The sequence below is a fragment of the Erythrolamprus reginae genome, chromosome 1, assembly GCF_031021105.1.
Source record: "Erythrolamprus reginae isolate rEryReg1 chromosome 1, rEryReg1.hap1, whole genome shotgun sequence".
Lineage (NCBI taxonomy): Eukaryota > Metazoa > Chordata > Lepidosauria > Squamata > Dipsadidae > Erythrolamprus > Erythrolamprus reginae.
Window position 1 is genome coordinate 85,551,560 of NC_091950.1, and position 22,531 is coordinate 85,574,090.

At 40.3% G+C, this 22,531-nt stretch overlaps 1 protein-coding gene across 2 annotated transcripts in view; it reads left to right on the top strand.

Moving 5' to 3' along the window:
• The window catches only part of TYRO3 (TYRO3 protein tyrosine kinase), a 91,260-nt gene that overhangs the window by 63,472 nt on the left and 5,257 nt on the right, over positions 1-22,531 (top strand). For both annotated transcript variants that reach the window (XM_070757410.1, XM_070757416.1), the window contains exons 8-16: positions 1,508-1,650; positions 5,478-5,622; positions 6,876-7,005; positions 7,770-7,867; positions 9,978-10,073; positions 11,522-11,602; positions 14,278-14,370; positions 16,584-16,705; positions 21,042-21,151. In XM_070757410.1, the coding sequence (XP_070613511.1) occupies positions 1,508-1,650; positions 5,478-5,622; positions 6,876-7,005; positions 7,770-7,867; positions 9,978-10,073; positions 11,522-11,602; positions 14,278-14,370; positions 16,584-16,705; positions 21,042-21,151 (1,018 nt within the window). The remainder of the gene's footprint in view (positions 1-1,507; positions 1,651-5,477; positions 5,623-6,875; positions 7,006-7,769; positions 7,868-9,977; positions 10,074-11,521; positions 11,603-14,277; positions 14,371-16,583; positions 16,706-21,041; positions 21,152-22,531) is intronic.

The window sequence follows — 22,531 nt, forward strand, 5'->3', positions numbered from 1 at the left end:
GTTGCTTTCTATTGTACAGTTAATTGGAAACTCTGAAGCTGTTATTAGTTCTTGCAAGTAGAATAGAATTCTTTATTGGCCATGTGTGATTGGACACACATCTGGGTAAAATGGATGTTTCAGTGTTTAGAACTTCTTGAAAAGGTGGGAAACCTTTTAGAAGACTGTGTAAAATATAATCACAAATTTAATAAATGATTATTAATAGCATTTAAGACCGTGATGGTGAACCTATGGCACGTGTGCCACAGCTGGCACACAGAGTCCTCTCTGCGGGTATGCGAACTGTCACCAGCTCAGCTCCACTGCGCATGTGCGCATGGGCTTCCTGCCAGCCAGCTGATTTTTGGGGATGCACAAGGGTGGGGTACATGCGGGAGATGCGCATGCATTCGCAGTGTGTGTGTGCATGTGGAGCAGGGATCACACACACAGGCACAGAGGCAGGGGGGAGCATGGGGGTGCAGCATCCCGCCACTGCCTATTTTTGGTCCAAGGATGCTGCAGGGAGTCCTGCTAAATCTAAAATGGAGGGTGGTGGTGCAGCACGCCCTCCCCATGGCCCATTTTTGGTACCAGGAAGTTTCAGGGAGGCCTGCTAGGCCCAAAACAGGCAGGTGTGTGTGTGGCATTCACTCCCTCACAGCCCATTTTTGTCCCAGAAGGCTGCAGGGAGTCCTGCTAGGCCCAAAATGGGAAGGGGTGGCATTCACTCCCTCACAGCCCATTTTTGTCCCAGAAGGCTGCAGGGAGTTCTGCTAGGCCCAAAATGGGGCAGGGGTGGCATTCAATCCCTCACAGCTCTTTTTTGTCCCAGAAGGCTGCAGGGAGTTCTGCTAGGCCCAAAATGGGGCAGGGGTGGCATTCACTCCCTCACAGCTCATTTTTGTCCCAGAAGGCTGCAGGGAGTTCTGCTAGGCCCAAAATGGGGCAGGGGTGGCATTCAATCCCTCACAGCCCATTTTTGTCCCAGAAGGCTGCAGGGAGTTCTGCTAGACCCAAAATGGGGCAGGGGTGGGATTCATTCCCTCACAGCTCATTTTTGTCCCAGAAGGCTGCAGGGAGTTCTGCTAGGCCCAAAATGGGCCAGGGGTGGCAGTCACTCCCTCACAGCCCATTTTTGTCCCAGAAGGCTGCAGGGAGTTCTGCTAGGCCCAAAATGGGGCAGGGGTGGGATTCACTCCCTCACAGCTCTTTTTTGTCCCAGAAGGCTGCAGGGAGTTCTGCTAGGTTCAAAATGGGGCAGGGGGGTGTGTGCACATGTGGACCGGAGCAGAGGGAGTGCCTGGGGTGTGTGTCATGTGCACATTTGCAGAGGGCAGGCACATTGCATTATGGGTGCCAGCAAACACACATGCTTTTGGCAGATGAGAAAAAAATTAGCCATCACTGATTTAGGATATCTTTAAGATTTTCTAAAGCTCTTCTGTACTTTGAGGCTTACCGTTCAGTAGTACTCTTTTAAAATAGCACAACAGATAAAATTGCACTTTTCTTCCCCTTGCAGCTCCAAATTGTACTCCACAAAATGTACACATTATCCAAAGAGATTCTTGTTTGATTTTGGAATGGGAAACAGTAGCTCCAGAAATGTTTGGGGAGAATGCCTTAGGATACAGGTTGGAGTGGAGCCAAGATAACATAACTCAGGTAATAAACCGAGAAACATATGCTATTGGTGGAGCAGGACAAAGTCCATTTATGAGAACATCGTCTAACCTTATAGCCTGCGGATGGATTGCTCAACTGCCATCATTATTTAGCTAGCTAGTGGTCAAACAGGAAAACATAGTAATAACTGTCCAATATGCTTAAATGCCTAATCACAGAAGTTTAATTAACCCATATATCCTGTCCTTCATAAATTGAAAATGCTGCTAATAGATTTCGTTTCATCTTGTGGCAGTGAGTTCCTAAAAGTAATAATTTGAATGATTAAAAAAGCAGGTTGGCTAAAATGAACTACCAATAAAAGCTGTTGGGTCTCCATATAGGTAAGCTGTGTATTCACTGATTTGTGTTTTTAGGGTGGCAGTTATGAAATTTATCATACTAAAAATTTGGGTGCTGCTTGCTGCATAAACAGTGACTAACGATGTTCAGTTTTGCAGTGAGAAATGTTTATTTGTGTATTGTTTGTGCATTTATTTTGCATCTGGTTTCGTTTAATTTGCTGATTGGCTGGAGAATCTCACCAAAATAATAATAATACATACTTAAAAATAATAATAATAATAATTTATTAGATTTGTATGCCGCCCCTCTCCGAAGACTCGGGGCGGCTCACAACAAGCGATAAAACAATATTGTACAGGCACAAATCTAATATTAAGAAAAAAACTAAAAAACCCTATCAATTAAAAACCAAACAGCACATACATACCAAACATAAATTATAATAAGCTTGGGGGAAAGGTGTCTCAAATCCCCCATGCCTGGCGGTATAGATGGGTCTTAAGTAGTTTACGGAAGACGAGGAGGGTGGGAGCAGTTCTAATCTCCGGGGGGAGTTGATTCCAGAGGGTCGGGGCCGCCACAGAGAAGGCTCTTCCCCTGGGGCCCGCCAGACGACATTGTTTAGTCGACGGGACCCGGAGAAGGCCAACTCTGTGGGACCTTATCGGCCGCTGGGATTCGTGCGTTAGTAGGCGGTTCCGGAGGTATTCTGGTCCAATGCCATGTAGGGCTTTAAAGGTCATGACCAACACTTTGAATTGTGACCGGAAACTGATCGGCAGCCAATGCAAGCCACGGAGTGTTGTAGAAACGTGGGCGAATCTAGGAAGCCCCACGATAGCTCTCGCGGCTGCGTTCTGCACGATCTGAAGTTTCCGAACACTTTTCAAAGGTAGCCCCATGTAGAGAGCGTTGCAGTAATCGAACCTCGAGGTGATAAGGGCATGAGTGACTGTGAGCAATGACTCCCTGTCCAAATAGGGCCGCAACTGGTGCACCAGGCGAACCTGGGCAAACGCCCTCCTCGCCACAGCCGAAAGATGATGTTCCAATGTCAGCTGTGGGTCGAGGAGGACGCCCAAGTTGCGCACCCTCTCTGAGGGGGTCAGTAGTTCCCCCCCCCAGGGTAATGGACGGACAGATGGAATTGTCCTTGGGAGGCAACACCCACAGCCACTCCGTCTTGTCTGGATTGAGTTTGAGTTTGTTGACACCCATCCAGGCCCCAACAGCCTCCAGGCACCGGCACATCACTTCCACTGCTTCGCTGACTGGACATGGGGTGGAGATGTACAACTGGGTATCATCCACATATTGATGATACCTCACCCCATGCCCTTGGATGATCTCACCCAGCGGTTTCATGTAGATATTAAATAGCAGGGGGGAGAGGACCGACCCCTGAGGTACCCCACAAGGGAGAAACCTAGAGGTCGACCTCTGACCCCCCACTAACACCGACTGCGACCGACCGGAGAGGTAGGAGGAGAACCACTGGAGAACAGTGCCTCCCACTCCCAACCCCTCCAGTCGGCGCAGAAGGATACCATAGTCGATGGTATCGAAAGCCGCTGAGAGGTCAAGAAGCACCAGGACAGAGGACAAGCCCCTGTCCCGGGCCCGCCAGAAATCATCCATCAACGCGACCAAAGCAGTTTCCGTGCTGTAGCCGGGCCTGAAACCCGACTGCTGGGGACCTAGTGGAGGTATTTCAAATGTATAACACTGCCTTGCACTGATGTAACTCATATCATCACAGGCAGACCTGGATTTAGTCTTGGAGAGTATAAATTAAAAACTAGCCACCCTGATAAGAATAGATTTGCTAGTATGACTGAAAGCATGAAATATTAGGGATTGAAGAGGTAATGTTAGTTCTTCTCCATCCTGAGTCTTACTATTTTCATGCTTGGGATGAGATTCTCTTCATGGCAACTTAGATATTAGACATGCATATTGTATTTGCTCTTTAGACTGCAAAAACTGGGTAAAGAATAGGATAGCAAGCCTTTTTTTTTGTCTGTCTCAATGTAAACTTTTCAGTTTAATGCCCTATTTCACATACTATTTTATCGTGAGAGACTGAGGATCACTTGTTCTGTTATCTAGTTTAGAAGTTTATTTATTTTGTCACGCATGTATGAGAAAACAATTATAAGTATGAATATAACATATAAACAGGTAAGGTATATGCATAAGAAATGAGTATGAATAATAGGAAACAATAGGCATGCTGGTACACTTATGCACGCCCCTTAGGAATGGAGTGAGTTCCACGGTAGACAGTTTTAGGTTAAAGTTTTAGAGATTTGAGGATGTAGCAATAGAGTCAGGTAATATATTCCAGGTATTGACCACTGTGTTGCTGAGGTGAGGTCGTATTTTCTGCAATCAAGCTTGGAACAGTTTACTTTGAGTTTGTATCTATTGTTTGCCCATGTATATTATTGTGGTTGAAGCTGAAGTAGTCATACACAATTTTGTGTACTAAGGTTAGGCCAGGCTGTAGGCGGCGTAGTTCTAGGTTGTCCAGGTCCAAATTTTCAGTGTTACTGATTCTTGCAAATTTGAAAACAGATATAAATTGTATTTTGTGCCCAGTTTTATTTTTAAATTTAGAAATGATAGGACTTTTGTCTATCAATGCATTTGGTCAACTATTTTTAGGGAACCGAATCAGGGTTCTGTTTACTGTTACTACAATGCTCCTTTCTTTTAATAACAACGGTAATAGTTTGCTGATATAGCAAACAATTGTTGCATCAAGTAGTATCAATCATATGTGAAATGGAGTGGGAAGCAGGAGATATCTGGGAAGTAAGATTTAATTCTTATGATGGTGGAATTAAATTTCTTCCATTATTATATGGGTGACATGTTATTTCTAAACTAGAAAAAAAAATTGTGCAGTAACTCCATCCTTTACATGAGTACGAAGAAGTCTCGACTGAGAGACCACAATTCAATTGTGCAATAAATAATGCCTCAATTTAGTGTAAACCCAAATCATCAGTTATTTACTATGTATGACAACGACTATGCATGAGTCTTGATGTCCAGGCACATAATTTATTTGATGAAAACCAATGAATTTCATAAAGGTGGGAAATTAGGCAATGATAGCAAGTAGCTGCACGGGATAGAACAATTCACACTCTGAATTGCCCTAGAAGAGATAGAATAGAATAGAATTTTATGATTGGACACACAAGGAATTTGTCTTGGTGCATATGTTCTCAGTTTACATGAAAAAAAAAGATAAATATCTTTGCTTATGAACCAAAAAAGTGCAGGCAAGCATGGGCTGTACAGGAAGTGCAGGAAGCATAAATAACTTCTTATGAATGTAGCAAATACTGTCTTTTGAAAAGAACAAATAACAATAGACTGTGCAACAAATTATAATCTCAAGATTAGTAGATAATTTAGAACAGAAGAAATTGATTCTTTTTAATTCAAAGGTAATAATGAGCAAGTGTCACTTGAATGACAATGCACCATTTGTGTTTTTCTGGTTACAGGGGGAAATGATTGTGAAGGAAGCAAGAGCTAACCTTTCTATGTGGAATCCCTTAAAAGACCTTATGATCAAGGTCTGTATACTCAGTTCAGCTGGTTGTGGACCTTGGAGTGAGCCCTTATTGCTTACATCCCAAGATTTGATAGGTAGGTGGCAAACGTAGGAAGCATTACTGTTTCTGTTTGAGGAAAATGGGCTGTTGTTAAGATGGTGCATCAGATGAGGAACAGTGAGAGAGCTGGTACCATTGTATTTCTCTGGCTGCGCTCTTTCCAATATTCCCAGCTGCATATGTATTATGTTTTCACAGATGAGAACCAAGCAGCTTCAAACAATCTAGCAGAAGCAGGGACTGGCTGGGACTATTACAAATTTTCTGTGTAGGGGAACGTTTGACATATGAAGGGAAAGAGCAATGCAATACAATTGGCTCACCTACTGTTGTTTGGTGTTACTGTATTGTTAAAAATGATTCAAAGAATCTGTGAGCATCATATGGCCCAGATCAGGGATGTCCACAGGCCAAATGTGTCACCCGTTGTCATGCCCACGCCCGGTTTAGCAAAGGGGAGGAAAAGGTCTCCATATGTCACATGATGCCACCATGACAACTTGAGTTTGACAATCCTGGCCTAGAGTAATAGAAATAATATTTTCTGCATTTGATATTTTTTTCTCCCCTGAATGTGTTATAAGGAGTCCCAGATCAGAGTATCTTGACAGTTTTATTAAAGAATTATAGGAAGCCATTGTTAATTGCTAATCTTTTGAATTATAACAGTGTTTAATTATTGGATTTCAAATGCTATAGAAACATTATAGAATGTTAAATTATGATAGATTATTTTAAGTTTAATTATACATTTGTACAGGTAGTCCTTGATTTATGACCACAATTGAGCCTAACATTTCTAAGGGTTGCTAAGTGAGGCATTTGTTATATGTGAGTTTTGCCCTGTTAAGCGAATCACTGCAGTTCTTTAGTTAGTAAGTGAATCTGCATTATTTATTATTCACTTAGTTATTAAGTGAATCTGGCTTCCCCGTTGACTTTGCTAGTCAGAAGGTCACAAAGGGTGATCACGTGACCCTGGGATGCTGCAACCATCATCAACCTGAGCCTGTTGGCAAGTGTCTGAATTTTGATCACATGACCATGGGGATGCTTCAATGGTTCTAACTGTGAAAAATATTCATGTCCCTTTTTTTCAGTAACATAACGTTGAACAGTCACTAAATGAATTGTTGTAAGTCGAGGACTCCTACTCACACGGAGGAAGCCTAAAAGGGCATTAACTTGGTTTAAACAAGGTTCCAATTTCCCCTATTAAATTGCTGCCCTGTGTGGAGTATAGGCTAAACATTTCGCTTTCTCACAAGTATTCTATTATCTAAACAGGGGGGCAAAGGCAGCCTCTTTATGGAACATCCTGGGTTCCTGTGGTTTTAGGAATTCTGACTGCCCTGGTTACAGCAGTTGCCTTAGCCCTAATTCTTCTACGGAAAAGAAGGAAAGAAACTCGGTTTGGGTAAAAGTCTTTTTTTTCTCCCTTTTTTACTGTTTATCATCTCCATTGTAATTTCAGCATCCCTGTGTGCAGAGATTCTCAAAATATTGCCCCCTGGTATGACCGGGAATTCCTTAGCTGGCATAGCCTTTAACCATGTAAACCATTTCATTTTCACTTTATGTTTTGTATACTCTTTCATTCTCTCTCTCTTTGTTTCTTTCTCTCTTCCTCTCTTTCTCTCCCTATCCCTCCCTCTCTCTCTCACACACACAGAAATAAAGGTATGAAAAATATGATAGTCTTTGTCCTCCTGATTCAGAATTGCAGTCTTAAAATATCTGCTTTGTGAAATGGAAACAGGGATAACCTAATCAGACTTTCCATTCCACAAATTAGCCCTCCAGATAACAACCTGTGGAATTGGCTTCCAGATTCACCTGTGCCACTGACTGTATAATACTTTTGCCAATAAAGTGGTAGGGAAAGAAGGGACTATAAGAAGAGAGCAGCATAGGTAACAACGAAGGAGAAGCAGTAGATTAAGCCTTAGAGGAATGCCATTTTCTGTATTGTAAATGTAACCATTTTCCAGAGGCCCTTTGGAAGTATGAAAGCATTTTCCTGGGCCTTCTGATGTTTTGCACAGACTCAGAAAAAAAAGAAAATAGTTGCCAAGATAAAGAGGTTCTTAGCTGTTGTCTGTAGTAAGTACGTAACGTACTTACTAATGAACTAAAATGGTACATTTTATGAGATGTTCTTTGTCCCTCCCCCTCATTTAGTCAAGCATTTGGCAGTGTGGTCGGAGTTGATCCTGTAGTGCATTTCAGAGCAGTGCGATCATTCAACCGAGAAGTCCCAGAGCTTATTGAAGTAACATGTAAGTAAAATATATGTGACTCTTTCCTCAGCAAGTGTATTTCCATTCTCTTAGCTATAGTGTATTAAAGTTTGTTGCAAATTCAAAAACAGAAGCACACCCAGATGATTGATTCAGCTGGATTCATAAACTTCTTTATAAACATAATAATATATATGTATTTACAATACCATAAGTAGAATTCTTCAATCAGTTACAGGTAGCAGAGAACAGTTAGTTTCATTTCAACAGATTTCAGAGTGGAAGAGTACAGAGTGTGGATCGGGAGCCACACCCAGCCTTAAGATTAAGTTTCAATTTCGATTCTCTGAACAGACTCAGAAGTGTTTAATTCCCATTGGCTGATTTAGTTGCTGTGCCTATTCATTGACTAACCTTGTTAACGTGGCTCTCCCAGTTCATGAGTATTGTTCTCTTCTTCTGTCAAATCATTTTCTAATAGCACGATGATGATGATGGTGATGGTGATGGTGATACATGTAATATTCTATCAATTTATTTATTTATTTTATTTATTCGACTTCTATGCCGCCCAATCCCAAAGGACTCAGGGTGGCTTACAAGTACAATAAGAATAAATACAAAACAGTAAAAGAAGTCGAATAGCTAACTGAGGTTAAAACATAACAGACTAAAAAAAAACCATAAAAAGTTATTATAAAAGGAAAATCACACTCATATGCACACACACTATTCTTACAGTTGGCCATCAAGCTGTGAATTTATGGTCCCTAGGCCTGTCGGCAAAGCCAGGTCTTCGTAGCTTTGTGAAAGGCCAGCGGGGGTGGAAGCAGTACGGATATTGGGGGGGGAGTTAGTTCCATAGAGTCGGTGTGGCCACAGAGAAGGCTCTCCCTCGTGGTCCTGCCAACCTGTATTGCTTAGTCAACGGAACCCGGAGAAGGCCAACTCTCAATTCAACTCAATTTCCCAAATTGAAAGGCTAAATGCCTTATGCAAAATTGATACCCCTATCCATGCTCCTTTGACTTCTGTAGGGGCAAGGTACTACAAAGCTGGATTACTGTGTCATCAAGGACCTGTTTTCATTCTGCTTCTTTTTAGCTGAATCCTAATTATTTATGAGTAAAATGAGTATCTTATGCACGTGGTATAAATCCAGCTGACCATAGAGATCCTTGTTCTCACCCTGGGGAGGGCGATCAAAGTATGAAGCAGTGAAACACTTTTGTACTATATTTCAAATCACAGTTCAACTATTGTGCTGCTGTTTGGAACTTGATTATAGCATAAAAGCTAGGGCTTGCCACCTTCAAACTGAAACATAAATTGCTATCTTTGAGGTTGATTCATAGACACTGTTTAAAGCAATCTTTTCCCACTTGTATTCTCCAGACTATAACTCCCAGAATTGCCAGTCATTAAGTAGAAATGACTAGGATGGGAATACTGTAGTTGGATTTTAAACTCGCATTTTCTATCATTCAAGGGAAGTAGTGCAAATAATTTGAAACGCTGAAATGTTTTAGAACTGAAAAAAGCAACTTTATTGCATCTTTGTGGCTTTGTATCTTTTATAAGACCTTTAGTCTTATAAAAGATACAAAGCCACAAAAATTCAATAAAGTTTAAGACCTTTAGTCTTATAAAAGATATAAAGATACAGTCTTAGGAAGGGAATCGCTTCCTAAGAAGTAAGAGTGAATTTACACCCTTACTTAGTGTTCCTCAAATTGCTGCCCTTCAGTGCATCTAACCTTAATTCCTATGTTTTCCACTCATGGTATCAAAAGTTGTGCTGGCCAAATATAATGGGAGTTTCTATTTTAACACATTTTAATGCCCAAGGTGAGGGAAGATTGTTCTGAATTGATTGGATTGGATTGTCTGACTGAGTGTTATATAGGGTTTTTAATTGTACTTTTAAAAATATATTAGATTTGTTCTATATGCTTTGTTTTATATTTATTCTGTGAGCCGCCCTGAGTTTTCGGAGAGGGGCTGCATACAAATCTAATAAATTGAATTCAATTCAATTCAATTTTGCAACATTAACTGTTTCTTGGATCAAAAGCATATCAATCTAGACCATGATTAAACCTTGATTTTCTCCTGGTTAAGTTGCCCTTGTTTTCTTTTGTTTATTCAGTGGACAGTATAGGAATCAGTGATGAATTGAAGACCAAATTGAAAGATGTCCTAATTCAGGAACAACAGTTTACTCTGGGAAGAATGCTAGGCAAGGGTGAGTAGTCCCTCAAAGCCTACGGAAAATGCATTTACTTTGTTTAAGCTCAATCCCTATATTGTTGTTTCCAAATATCAATTTCTAAGGATTTAGCTACACTAAATGAAAGAGACCTAAACTGCAATAGCTACAACCAGTAGTGGGTTTCAATTATCTTCCCTACCAGTTCGCTATAGGGCAGTGTTGGCAAACCTATGGCACCTGTGGCACACGGAGTCACATCTACTGGCTCGCGAGCCCTTGCCCTAGCTCAGCCCCAACGTGCATGTGTGTGCTGGCCAACTGATTTTTGGGTCACACAGAGCCTCTGGGAGGGCGTTTTTGGCTTCCTGCGAGCCTCTGGGGGGATGGGGGAGGGCATTTTTACCCTCCCCCGGCTCCAGGAAAGCCTTTGGAGCCTGGGGAGGGTGAATCACGAGCCTACTGGGTCCACCAGAAGTTGGAAAACAAGCCATTTCCAGCCTTCAGAAGGCCTCCAGGGGGCAGAGGAAGCTGTTTTTGTCCTCCCCAGGCATTAAATTATGGGTGGGGGCATTCATGCATGCACGATAGCACACACACACACTCTTTTGGCACCCTAGGAAAGAAAGGTTCGCCATCACTGCTATAGGAAGTAGGTATGGGGGTGACGCTTCTGCGCAGAGACTTCTGACAAGTGGATGGAGCCTCCCGCCTCCTTTGCTACTGGTTTATCTAACCCAAGGCAAACCCGTAGCAATCCACCACTGGTTATAACTGAATGTAACCAGGAATTGGAATTTTAGATAGGGAATACTGATCATTTTATGCTTTTAGAAGAGAACTGAGGCTGACAGACTGAATGATTTGGGGTTAAAATGCAGGTCTGCCTTTACATTGCAATTATTAGAAGCATTTTTAAGAGCATCAGGAACGCACTGATCAAAGAACATGAGAGTTAGGAAAAAAACAAAGAACAATAGCATAAAAGTGGAACTGGATAATGTGTTTATAAAATGTGTGAAAGCTGCAGGAAATGAATAGAAGGAAAGCTAATAGAGAAGTGGAAAGTACAAGGGTTATGGCAGCAGAAATATTTTTGGAGGATCAAGAGAGATTTAGGAAGATTATTGCTGTAGCTTGTTACTAGCACCCTATCAAATCTCTAGATATACAACGCAGTTAAACAATTTTATGTCCTATTGATTCCGACATAAGTTGGTTATTTATTACCTTAGGTTTCTATCAATTCCTGTTTTCCTGTATTCCTTGGGAAGAAAAAAATATGCAGACTTTCAGTGCAAATGTGATGGCTTTTTTATTCCTTCTCAGAGAATATTCTCACTGGAAGAAACCCTAACTTGGTGCTTTATATCTTTTAACCTAAACATTCTACTCTTAACCCTAAAACAAACTTTAACTGCACTGAGTTTTTTTCAGTTATCATATTCTTTAACTTTACTTCTTTATTGTGTGTATTTTATTAGGAGAATTTGGCTCCGTCAGGGAGGGTCAGTTGAAAATGCCTGATGGCTCTCTCCAGAAAGTGGCAGTGAAAATGTTAAAAGGTGAGTAAATCTAAATTACCTTCCATTCCATTTTGTCACTATAACGCTTCCAGTTTCTGAGTTTATGTATTCTCGCTAAACAATATATAGGTAGTTCTCGACTTACAACAGTTCACTTAGTGACTGTTGGAAGTTACAATGGCACTGAAACAGTGGCTTATGACCATTTTTTTACACATATGACCGTTGCAGAATCCTCATGATCACCTGGTTCATGTCTATGACAGTTGCACTATCCTGGGGTCACATGATTCCTTTCGGTCAAATGATCACCAACTGCAACCTTTTGACAAGCAAAGTCAATGGGGACAACAGATTCCCTTAACAATCATGTTACTAATTTAAATAACTGCAGTGATTCACTTAACAACTGGAGCAAGAAAAGTCATAAAATGGGACAAAACTCACTTGGCAGATTTCTCACTTAGCAACATAAATGCTGGGCTCAGTTGTGGTGGTAACTTGAGGACTACCTGTAGTTGACTGTAGCCAGGGTGGCGCAGTGGTTAGAGTGCAGCACTGCAGGCTACTTCAACTAACTGCTAGCTGTAGTTGAGCAGTTCAAATCTCACCACCGGCTCAAGGTTGACTCAGCCTTCCATCCTTCCAAGGTGGGTAAAATGAGGCCCAGATTGTTGGGGGCAATATGCTCATTCTGTAAACCGCTTAGAGAGGGCTGTAAAATCACTATGAAGCGGTATATAAGTCCAAATGCTATAAATCGGGTGGGCAATTAATTTTGCCATAGGGCCGCATGAGAAATTGGGATGTTTTTAGAGGGCCGGACTAATATAATTAACTCAGTTCTATCCAATACTGTATATTATTGGGTAGAACTGAATTAATTATATTATAATTATAAATTATAATCTAAATTGGAGTCTACGGAGAGGGGCGGAATACAAATTTAATAAATAAAATAAATAAATATATTATATATTATATTATATATTATATACAGTATATAATTATATATTATATATTATATCTTGAACACCCAGTTCTTATCTAGAAAAGTTGGACCGACCTCCGCGGGCCGGTCACAGACATTGGGCGGGTCGCATCCAGTCCTCGGGCCGCATCTTGCCCAGGTCTGATATAAATGCTATTCTCACTTCCCCTTTTCTTCATATTGCCTATAATTGACACTAATTTCTTGAATGCGTATCTGTTTATTTCAATGTAAATGGCCACCTGCCTCACGAATGCAGTTCTGGCCAATGAATACAGCTAAAAACTTGAATATAAACATAAAAAGTAGAAATATAAGCACAACAAAAGTAGAGCATCAAAACCAAAAACTTTCTCCCATTTGCCCATTCAGTATAGCGTAATGATGCTGTACGACTATGGAGATTCTCAGTCATCCAAGTCATGGTTGTCCCAATGATGCTTTTTTCAAGAAGTAACTGGACTTCCTAAATCTTTCTTTGAAGATCTTTTGATTCTTATCCAAGAAGCTTCTTCAGCTGTGACTGGATGGCAGGGAATGGAAAGATTAGTCTGCCAGGAGTTTAAATCCTCCCATTCCCCACCATCCAGCCAAAGGTGAAGAAGCTTCTTGGGTGAGAAGCAAAATTTCTTCAAAGAAAATCAAGAAAGCTCAGTTTCCTCTTGAAAAAAAGCACCTTTGAGCTATAGTCTATAGTGTCACTTATATTCCACCCCCTACCCCCCAACTTAAATGTTTGGCCGATGTGATCCAAATCTGCACCTTAGGACTAGTAAATTAAAACATAACTAGTAACTCGGTTTGTATCCAATCTATTGGTTAATATATTTACTTAATGTATTTTTGGACTATAGGACGCACCAAAATTTTGAAGAAGTAAACGGAGAAAAACAAGCAAAAACGAGTGAAAAATGGGCCTATTTTTTTCAAAAATCAGAGGTGTTTTTGCCCTCCTTCACCCCCAGGAGCACTCTTCAGGCCTCACAAATCCTCCATGAATCTCGTTTTTGTGAAGAGTGGGGGCTGGGGAGGGCAAAAACACCCCTGGTTTTGTGAAAAACACGCACATTCTGCGCTTGTTTTTGCCCTCCTCGAATCCTCTGTGCCCCATAAAAAATAGGGTGTGCAGACAGTTTGGGACACCTGCAGAGTGCTCCTGGGGGCTGCAGAGAGCAAAAGCTGCCCTTTTTTTGTGAAAAACAGGCCAGCTTATAAGACACACCAAGATTTTGAAGAGGTAAACAAAAAATAAAAGTTTTTTGCCCTCCCCAGCCCCCAGGAGCACTCTTTAGGCCTCCCAAATCCTCTTTGCACCCTATTTTTCGCATGTAGAGCGTTTGGGAGGCCCGCAGACTGCTCCTGGGCAGGGCAAGAAATACCCATGTTTTTTGCGAAAAACAGGCCCATATTTTGCTTGCTTTTGCCCTTCCCGACCCCCAGGATTGCTCTAAAGGCCTCCCAAACCCTCTGCGCACCCCATTTTTGCAAAAAACAGGTCTTCTCTTTTTAAAATGGGGGGAGGGGGAAAATACATCTTCTACTCCTGGCCATTTCTATAAACTAAACAGATTGCACTGTGCCTGTCTTGAATTCTTATTCATTTAACTGATTTTACTACATTCCTAGAGATTCTCAACTGTTGTTTTGTACATCCTGCTCCTTTTCTTGAATTTGCCCCCAATGAGTTTAAAATAAATCTCAGTAGTATTTCTCTTTATTTTAGCTGACATCTTCACTTCCAATGACATAGAGGAGTTTCTGAAAGAAGCTGCTTGCATGAAGGAGTTTGACCATCCACACATTACTAAATTAATAGGTGAGCATTGTCACATTTAATGTTTGCCATAGAGGGTCACAAACTATATATTTTACAATTTATTTGTAGAAGAAAGTGTATTAATTTATTAAATCTATCAATATGGTTGCCCACCTTACAAATCCAATCCTGGGTGGTTAGCTATCACAATATAAGCAAAGAATTTTAAAAGCAACAATGGTCACAAGAATAAACCCAAACAAAACAATTAACAGAGGCTTTCAACAGGCCACATAACAGAAAATTAGAAGGAATAGTAGTCACTAATATATTTGGAATATACAATAGTCATTCTCAGTGTGTGTGTGTGTGTGTGTGTGTGTGTTTGTGTGTGTGTGTTTGTGTGTATTGTTACATTTCAAATAATTCTTCTGAAGACTATTGTTATTTGATAGTCCTCATTTCTCCAATATATATAGGTTTTCAAAATTGAATCGAGGAAACAGGCAATATTATAAACAAGCTGTAGAGTTGGAAACAAGTAGGGGTGATAGCTGAGAAATATAACTACCAGGCTGTAACAATCCTGTCGCTTTAAATCAGGGGTCCCCAAACTTGACAAATTTAAGACTTGTGCACTTAGCACAGCTGGCTGGAGAATTCTGGGCGTTGAAGCTCACATGGTCTTAAAGTTGCCAAGGACCCCTTTCATTAAATGGAATGTTTCTGAGTCTAAATAATATATCACCTAGTTTGGAGTTACCATGTGGTATTTTTGAATGCTACTTGATCGAGATTTTAAAAATTTATATTATTTGAAGAGTGTCTAGATTTTTTTTGATACAGGAAGTCCTTGACTTACAGCTGTTCATTTAGTGACTGTTCAAAGTTTCAATAGCAGGGGGAAATATGAGTAATGACCTTTTTTCACGGTTTTATGACCTTCACAGCATCCTCATGATCATGTGAGCAAAATTCAGATGCTTGGCAACTGGTTCATGTGTGTTTGTTTGTTTAAATTTGTATGTCGGCCACTCCTGAGGGACTCAGGGTGACTTATAGCAGTAAAACAATATAAATAAGTTAATTTACAACATTAATAATAAATCTTGTCAATACACTCATACCATATCATACCATCAGTCTCCAGCAGAGGCAATGAAATCAAAGTGCAGGGGAGCAGAATTATAGCAGAACTATAGAGGCCAGCAGCTCAGATGGGGAAAGGGAAGAGGCAGCCTATAGATAAGCCGCCCCGAGTCTACTGAGAGAAGCGGCATACAAATTTAATTAATTAATTAATAATAATAATAATAATAATAATAATAATAATAATAATAATAATAATACATTCCAATCAAATCTAATTTAGGGCAAAATTAAGAGATGTCTGTTTTCATGGCCTGCTGGCAAAGCCAGTTTTCAAGGGCCACCCTATTCCTTTATGAATAGTTTCTGTTTATCATGAGAAGAAGCCTTACCTGACACATTTAGAGTGGAGGGAGAGATATCTGGATGTCCAAGCTTGGAATCACCCATCCACCAGACAATTGTCACTGGCTCAGGTGGTCCTACTGCAGCACAGGCCATCTGGAAAGGTCTACCAGGAATGACCGACTGGTCTTTTGGCTCAACAGTGAAATAGGGAACACCTTGAAGAATAAAAGGGAAGGTGTTTGCATGTTATGAATTGAAATAGACACATTTAATTCTTTCTTAGCAGTTTATATTTAACAAAACATTAACATCTCTTGCTCTCACAGAATATATTTTTGCATTTGTGGCCATTTTTGTCACTTTCTCTACAAAAAGCCACTTCACTTATGACCCTTGCTGGTTCCCAGGGTCATATGATCCCCTTTTGCGACCTTCTGACAGGCAAAGTAGATGGGGAAGCCTGATTCACTTAACAACCGGGTTACTAATTTATCAACTGCAGTGATTCCCTTAAGATCTGTGGCAAGAAAGATCATAGTACAGGGGCAAAACTCACTTAACAAATGTCTCACCCAGCAACAGAAAGTCTGGGCTCAACTGTGGTCATAAATCGAGGATTACCTGTATTGCTTAAATATAATCTTGTGAAGCAAATAAGAATAGATGGGATGAATGCATGGATTGGATCAAACCCAAGAGTTTGGAAACACTTCCCTCTCAGAATATAGTGTTGTTTTCAGCAGTTTGTGAAAAGGGAGGTAGGCTAAGTATTTATGATACTTTATGACAGGTATATTGGTTCTTGCTAATTGCACATTTCTGTTCTCTCAAATCAGGGGTCAGTTTGCGCAATCGACCTAAAGGTCGCCTTCCAATCCCCATGGTTGTCCTGCCCTTCATGAAGCATGGAGACCTTCACTCTTTTCTACTGATGTCCAGGATTGGAGAAAACCCCTTCGTAAGTTTCTTTTTTCCCTTAAGGCAACACTGATATTAATGGATCTTCAATTGCTTACACTGTTATGAATTATTCTCATTTATTGTTTTGTTTTTAGTTGGTTGCTTGCAGTGCTGCTTACTGTATTTGCTGCTGCAATTCAAAAAGATTCTGAACAGGTTGCTTTCTCTTCTTCCAGCAAGATGGTTAAAAATCAAAATTAAAAATGAACAATAAAATAACTAGTAGTCCTTACAGCTAAAATTATACAAGGTTTCAGCATCTCTGGAACAAACATTAAGACACAAATAAATAAAAGGGATTTGCAGCTTATATCAGTTCTACTCTCAAGAGTTTTCTTAAGTGTCCAAGTTTTAATAGCTTTCCTAAAGCTTGTAAGAGTTTAAGGGGGAAGCTGATCCAATAACGAAAAGGGGTTACATTTAAGAAAGATTACCTCATGACTCCTCTCAAGATGATCATTCTTGAGAGAAGAAATTCAAAGTGAATGTTGTCTTCAGTCACATCATACTGGACAGTTGGGACAAAGAGTTATTTTAGATAATCCAGTCCTGAGCTATGTAAGACTTGAATAAAAGAATAGAACAAAATAGAATAGAATGGAATGGAATGAAATAGAATTCTTTATTAGTCAAGTGTGATTGGACACCTATGCTCTCAGTGTACCTAAAAGAAAAAGATGCATTTGTCAAGAATCATGAGGTACAACACTTACTGATTGTCATAGGGTACAAATAAGCAATTGGAACAATCAATATTAATATAAATCGTAAGGATACAAGCAATAAGTTACAGTCATAGGTGGCAGGAGATGGTGATAGGAATGATGAGAAAAACTAGTAGTAATAGTAATGCAGCCTTAGTGAATAGTTTGACAGTGGTGAGGGAATTATTTGTTTAGCAGAGTGATGGCGTTCGGGGGAAATGTTCTTGTGTCTAGTTGTCTGGTGTGCAGTGCTCTATAGCAGTGTTTCCCAACCATGATAACTTGAAGATATCTGGACTTCAACTCCCAGAATTCCCCAGCCAGCATTTGCTGGCTGTGGAATTCTGGGAGTTGAAGTCCAAATATCTTCAAGTTGCCAAGGTTGGGAAACACTGCTCTATAGCATAGTTTTGAGGGTAGGAGTTGAAACAATGTATCTACAGGATGCAAGGGATCAGTAAATATTTTCACCAACCTCTTTTTGGTGAAAGAATCTTTTTGATACTTTAAAAGTATCACCTTGAATTCCATCTGTAACCAAACAGAGAATCAGTGCAGCTCTCAAAGTAGGATTGTAACTTGAGAGAAATTCAATTTTTGAGAGGATGTATTCTGAACCAGTTGAAGTTTCTGGGTAGTCATTAGGAGCAGTCCCTTATAAAGCAAGTTGTAGTACATGAGCTGTTAATTGTATACAATGAAAATGCTTAACGTCCTTGACCATATAAAAAGTGTGGGAAGTCACTGCTACTTTTAGAACCATTAAAAAATATTTTAATATTTAATAATTCTGCCATTAAATTTCAGATTCAGAAATTCTAAATGTGCATTTCAGGGGTCAAAATCAAGGTGAGCTGTGGTGACGCAGTGGTTGGAATGCGGTATTGCAGGCTAACTCACTGCTCGCTCCAGAAGTTCGATTCCATCAAGGTTTCCATCAATTCTTCCGATGTTATGGCTCAAGGTTTCCATCAATCCTTCCGAAGTCATGAAAATGAGGATCCAGATTGTTGGGAGCAATATGCTGATTCTGTAAACTGCTTAGAGAGGGCTGTAAAACACTGGGAAGCGGTATAGAAGTCTAAATACTATTGCTATTTTGTTGCCAACAGCAGTGAAAGTCTTCTTTATGTGTGTGCTGGAGGAAAGACCTGGACGTATGTCTCTAAAAGAGAATATTTGCAGCTCAGGACTGAACTAAGGCGTCATGGGACTCTCTGAGCTTCATTGTTTTCTTGCAGATGTTTCATTACTTGGTTTAGTAACATAATCGATGCTAGAAGGTAATGTGGTTCACTTTCAGTTTATATACAAATTTCTTGCCCTATCGGTATTGGTGGGCTATTTTTGGTGGTCTGAGTTGGTAAGTCTTTGATTGGGGTGTTGTTTACAACTTGGTTGTTGATCTAATGTTAATCTTGGAGTTAATCTCTGCACATCTGGGTGTTGATTGCTAGTGTGGAGGCTTTTGGTCTTTTTCTTAGTTTTGCTTTTTGATTGTCTATTTTGAATGTTATGTAGATGTTGTTTATCTCTATGTACCTGTCGATGGCTGATTTGTCATCCATCGTGTCAGGCTTCCATGAATTCTTTAATATTCTTGGACTTGGTTATGTACTAGCACTGACCTTTGCAAAATCTTTGCTTTCAGACTGATAATGTTGCAATTGAAGTGCAATAGTGTTGTTTAGGATTTTTTATTGAACTATTTTTCTCAGTCAGATTAGAGCATATGTAATGCTTGGATTAGAAGTGTTGTAAAGACAAGGTTAGGCTTTAAGATGTTTACTGGGAGGATTTGAGGACATACAGTTAGTTTTAAAAAACCAAAACACATTCGTTGATATTTGTACCCTACCTGACAAATGTATCTTCTCTTTTATGTACACTGAGAGCAAGACAAATTCCTTGTATGTCCAATCACACTTGGCCAATAAAGAATTCTATTAATAATTCTATTAATCTATCAGTACACGACAGATATTTTGTCACTGCTTCCAGCTACCATACACAGCTAGTAACACCTAGCTATTAGAAAGCTTTCTGTGTTGCCTGATGTCACTCTTTCCCCATTGCAGTGTTGGATGCTAAATATAAAAAGTTCCATTGGCTGAAAGCATTTGCCCCTGTGATTCTGGAGAGGTAGAAACTACAAAATGTGTCCTCCTTCACTGCTTCCATTAGGGAGACATAATACATATTAGAGCACCCAAATTCAGCCCTTTCCCAAATGTTGTTTATAGACAAAATAGCAATAGCAATAGCACTTAGACTTATACAAGTCTCGTATACCACTTCACAATGCATTTTACAGCCCTCTCTAAGCTGTTTACAGAGTCAGCAGATTGCTTCCAACAATTTGTATCCCCATTTTACCTTCCTCCGAAGGATGGAAGGCTGAGTCAACCTTGGGAATGGTGAGATTTGAACTGCCAAATTGCAGGCAGGTAACAGTCAGCAGAAGTAGCCTGTATTACTGCACTCTAATCACTGCTCCACTACAGTTTCTTGTTACCTCTTGTTACAGCACATGTAGCTAGATTTTTACAGCAGTGAAGAGGATCTGTCAAAGTCTCATGGGCCAATATCCTGCAATGCATTTCCTATAAGTATTAGTCATTTAAATTTTAGATAACTACCACTTCACTGATATTAATATATACTTTTACTTCCCTGTAATTTTAGATATCACACTTAATATAACTTTAGTATATTTGATATAAACTGTATCCTGGATTTAACATATTAGATGCCAGTAAGGTTATTTAACCAATACATTTTAACTCTGTCTTAAATTTTATTTGTTTGTATTGGCCTTCGACCACAATAAATTGAATCCAAAATTGAAATTCATGCTTGTACATTAACAGCCTATTTATTCTTAGAGTAACAATTCTTTTTATAATATAATGATATAATATATCATTTAAACGAAGGAAGTAGCTGGATGGGTTTTCCTACATTACACTATTTGCTCTTCTAGGAGCAAAGTTTTGCCAGTAGAGAAAACGTACAGCACAAAGTAAAAAGAAGCTCCTGCTTCTTATGTGCAGGGAATTTGTTGTAACTTGGCTTTTAAAATGACTAGTGGAGATAACGTCTGTTTTCCATGTGTTGTTAGTTCATTTATTTTTAAACTCTCTTAGTGAAAGACCAAAATGGTTGTTTCCACAATGAGATTTTCTATGCTACTTTTGGTGGGACACAGTGAGTGACTCAATGGCTAAGACGCTGAGCTTGTTGATCAGAAGTTCTGCAGTTCAGCAGTTCGAATCCCTCGTTTCTCGTAATTAATGGGTGAGCTCCCATTACTTGTCCCAGCTTCTGCCAACTTAGCAGTTCAAAAGAACATAAGAAATGCAAGTAGAAAAATAAGGACCCCTTTGGTGGGAAGGTAACAGCACTCTGCGTGCCTTTGGCATTTAATCATGCTGGCCAAATGACCATGGAGGTGTCTTTGGACAGTGCTGGTTCTTCAGCTTAGAAACTGAGATGAGCACTGCCCCTAGAGCCGGAAACAACTAGCAAGCATTTACCTACTTTTATCATTTCTGGAACTCATAATAGCGTAAAAATATTATATTTTCTTCCTAATAATCTACCTTCCATTGTGCTTTTTCTTTTTTACAGAATTTGCCACTTCAGACCCTCTTAAGGTTTATGATTCACATTGCTAGTGGCATGGAATACCTGAGCTCCAAAAACTTTATACATAGGGATCTAGCTGCTCGGAACTGCATGTAAGTCCAAAATGCTGGATTGGGAAGGCCTAACTGTACCTGTTGGGGGAAGAATTAAGGCTATGGTTTAAATAAAATACTTGAACTATTATTCTAAAATACAGGTAGTCTTCAACTTGTGACCACAACTTTATGTTGTTAAGTGAGACAGTTAAGTGAGTTTTGGCCCCTTTTACAATTTTTCTTGCCATAGTTGTTAAGTGAATCACTACACTAGTTAATGTTAGTTAGCATGGCTGTTAAGTGAATCTGGCTTCCCCTTTGACTTTGCTTGTCAGAAGGTCACAAAGGGGATCATGTAACCCCACGACACTGCAATCGTCAGTTGTTGTGCTTCTGAATTTTGATCATGTGACCATGGGGATGCTACAACAGTCGTAAGTGTGAAAAATGGTAATGAGTCACTTTTCTCAGTGCTGTTGAAATTTTGAACTGTTGTACATTGAGGATTATCTGTACTACCCACTATGACAGTGATGGTGAACCTTTTGTGGTTTGTGTGACAAAAGGGTGTGTGTGCTTATGCTAGCAGGCATAGACGTGACCACATCCGTTCCCTCCCCCCTTGCATGTACATACACCACCCCACTGCTCCTGCACATGTGCACAACCACACACACCCCGGCCCCGCGCATGTACACAGGCCACACTAAAGCCTGGGATGGTGGAAAAAACAGGCAAACCATAAATTCAGAAAAAATGACTTCCATTTTTCCGGCTGTGCTGTTTTTCACACTCTGGGCCTTCAGGAAGCTTCCCTAAAGCCTCCGATGTGCAAAATACAGCACAACGGGCAAGTCACAAGTCCGTTTTTCTGAACTAATTTGTGGTTTTTTGTACACTGTGGCTTCAGGGAAGCCTCCATAGGGCGAAACGGCCTTCCCCAAGGCCAAAATTTCAGCTGGCTAGCCCCAGAACGTTCTAGAAAGTGCCATAGCTTTTGCAGTAGAGAAAAGTATTCAATTCACAAGGATTAATTAATTGTATTGAACATTCGTGGGGAAAGCAACGTTAAGTGAATCACCTATTTTTTCTCCCTCTTCAGAGCATAGTCAGCTGTGAATGTCAGCTCATGAGGACTAGTAGGCAGCCATTAAACACTCAAGACTTTCTAACTCCCCGGTTGCCGGCGTGGGGCCCACACCCCACAGGGGGGCAATTTCATTTTTAATGGGGGCAATTGGAACCTTATTTAAACCTAGTTAATGGCCTTTTAGGCTTCCTCTGCATGAGTAGGAGTTCACTTTTTGAATAGTAAGAATTATGTCATGGGGTGGGGTGGGGAGGCCTCAGGATTTTAGAAGATGCTTAGGTGGGGCATGGCCAAAAAAAGGGTTGGGAACCACTGCTCTGTTTCTGAGGAGCGTGTTGCATTGGCCC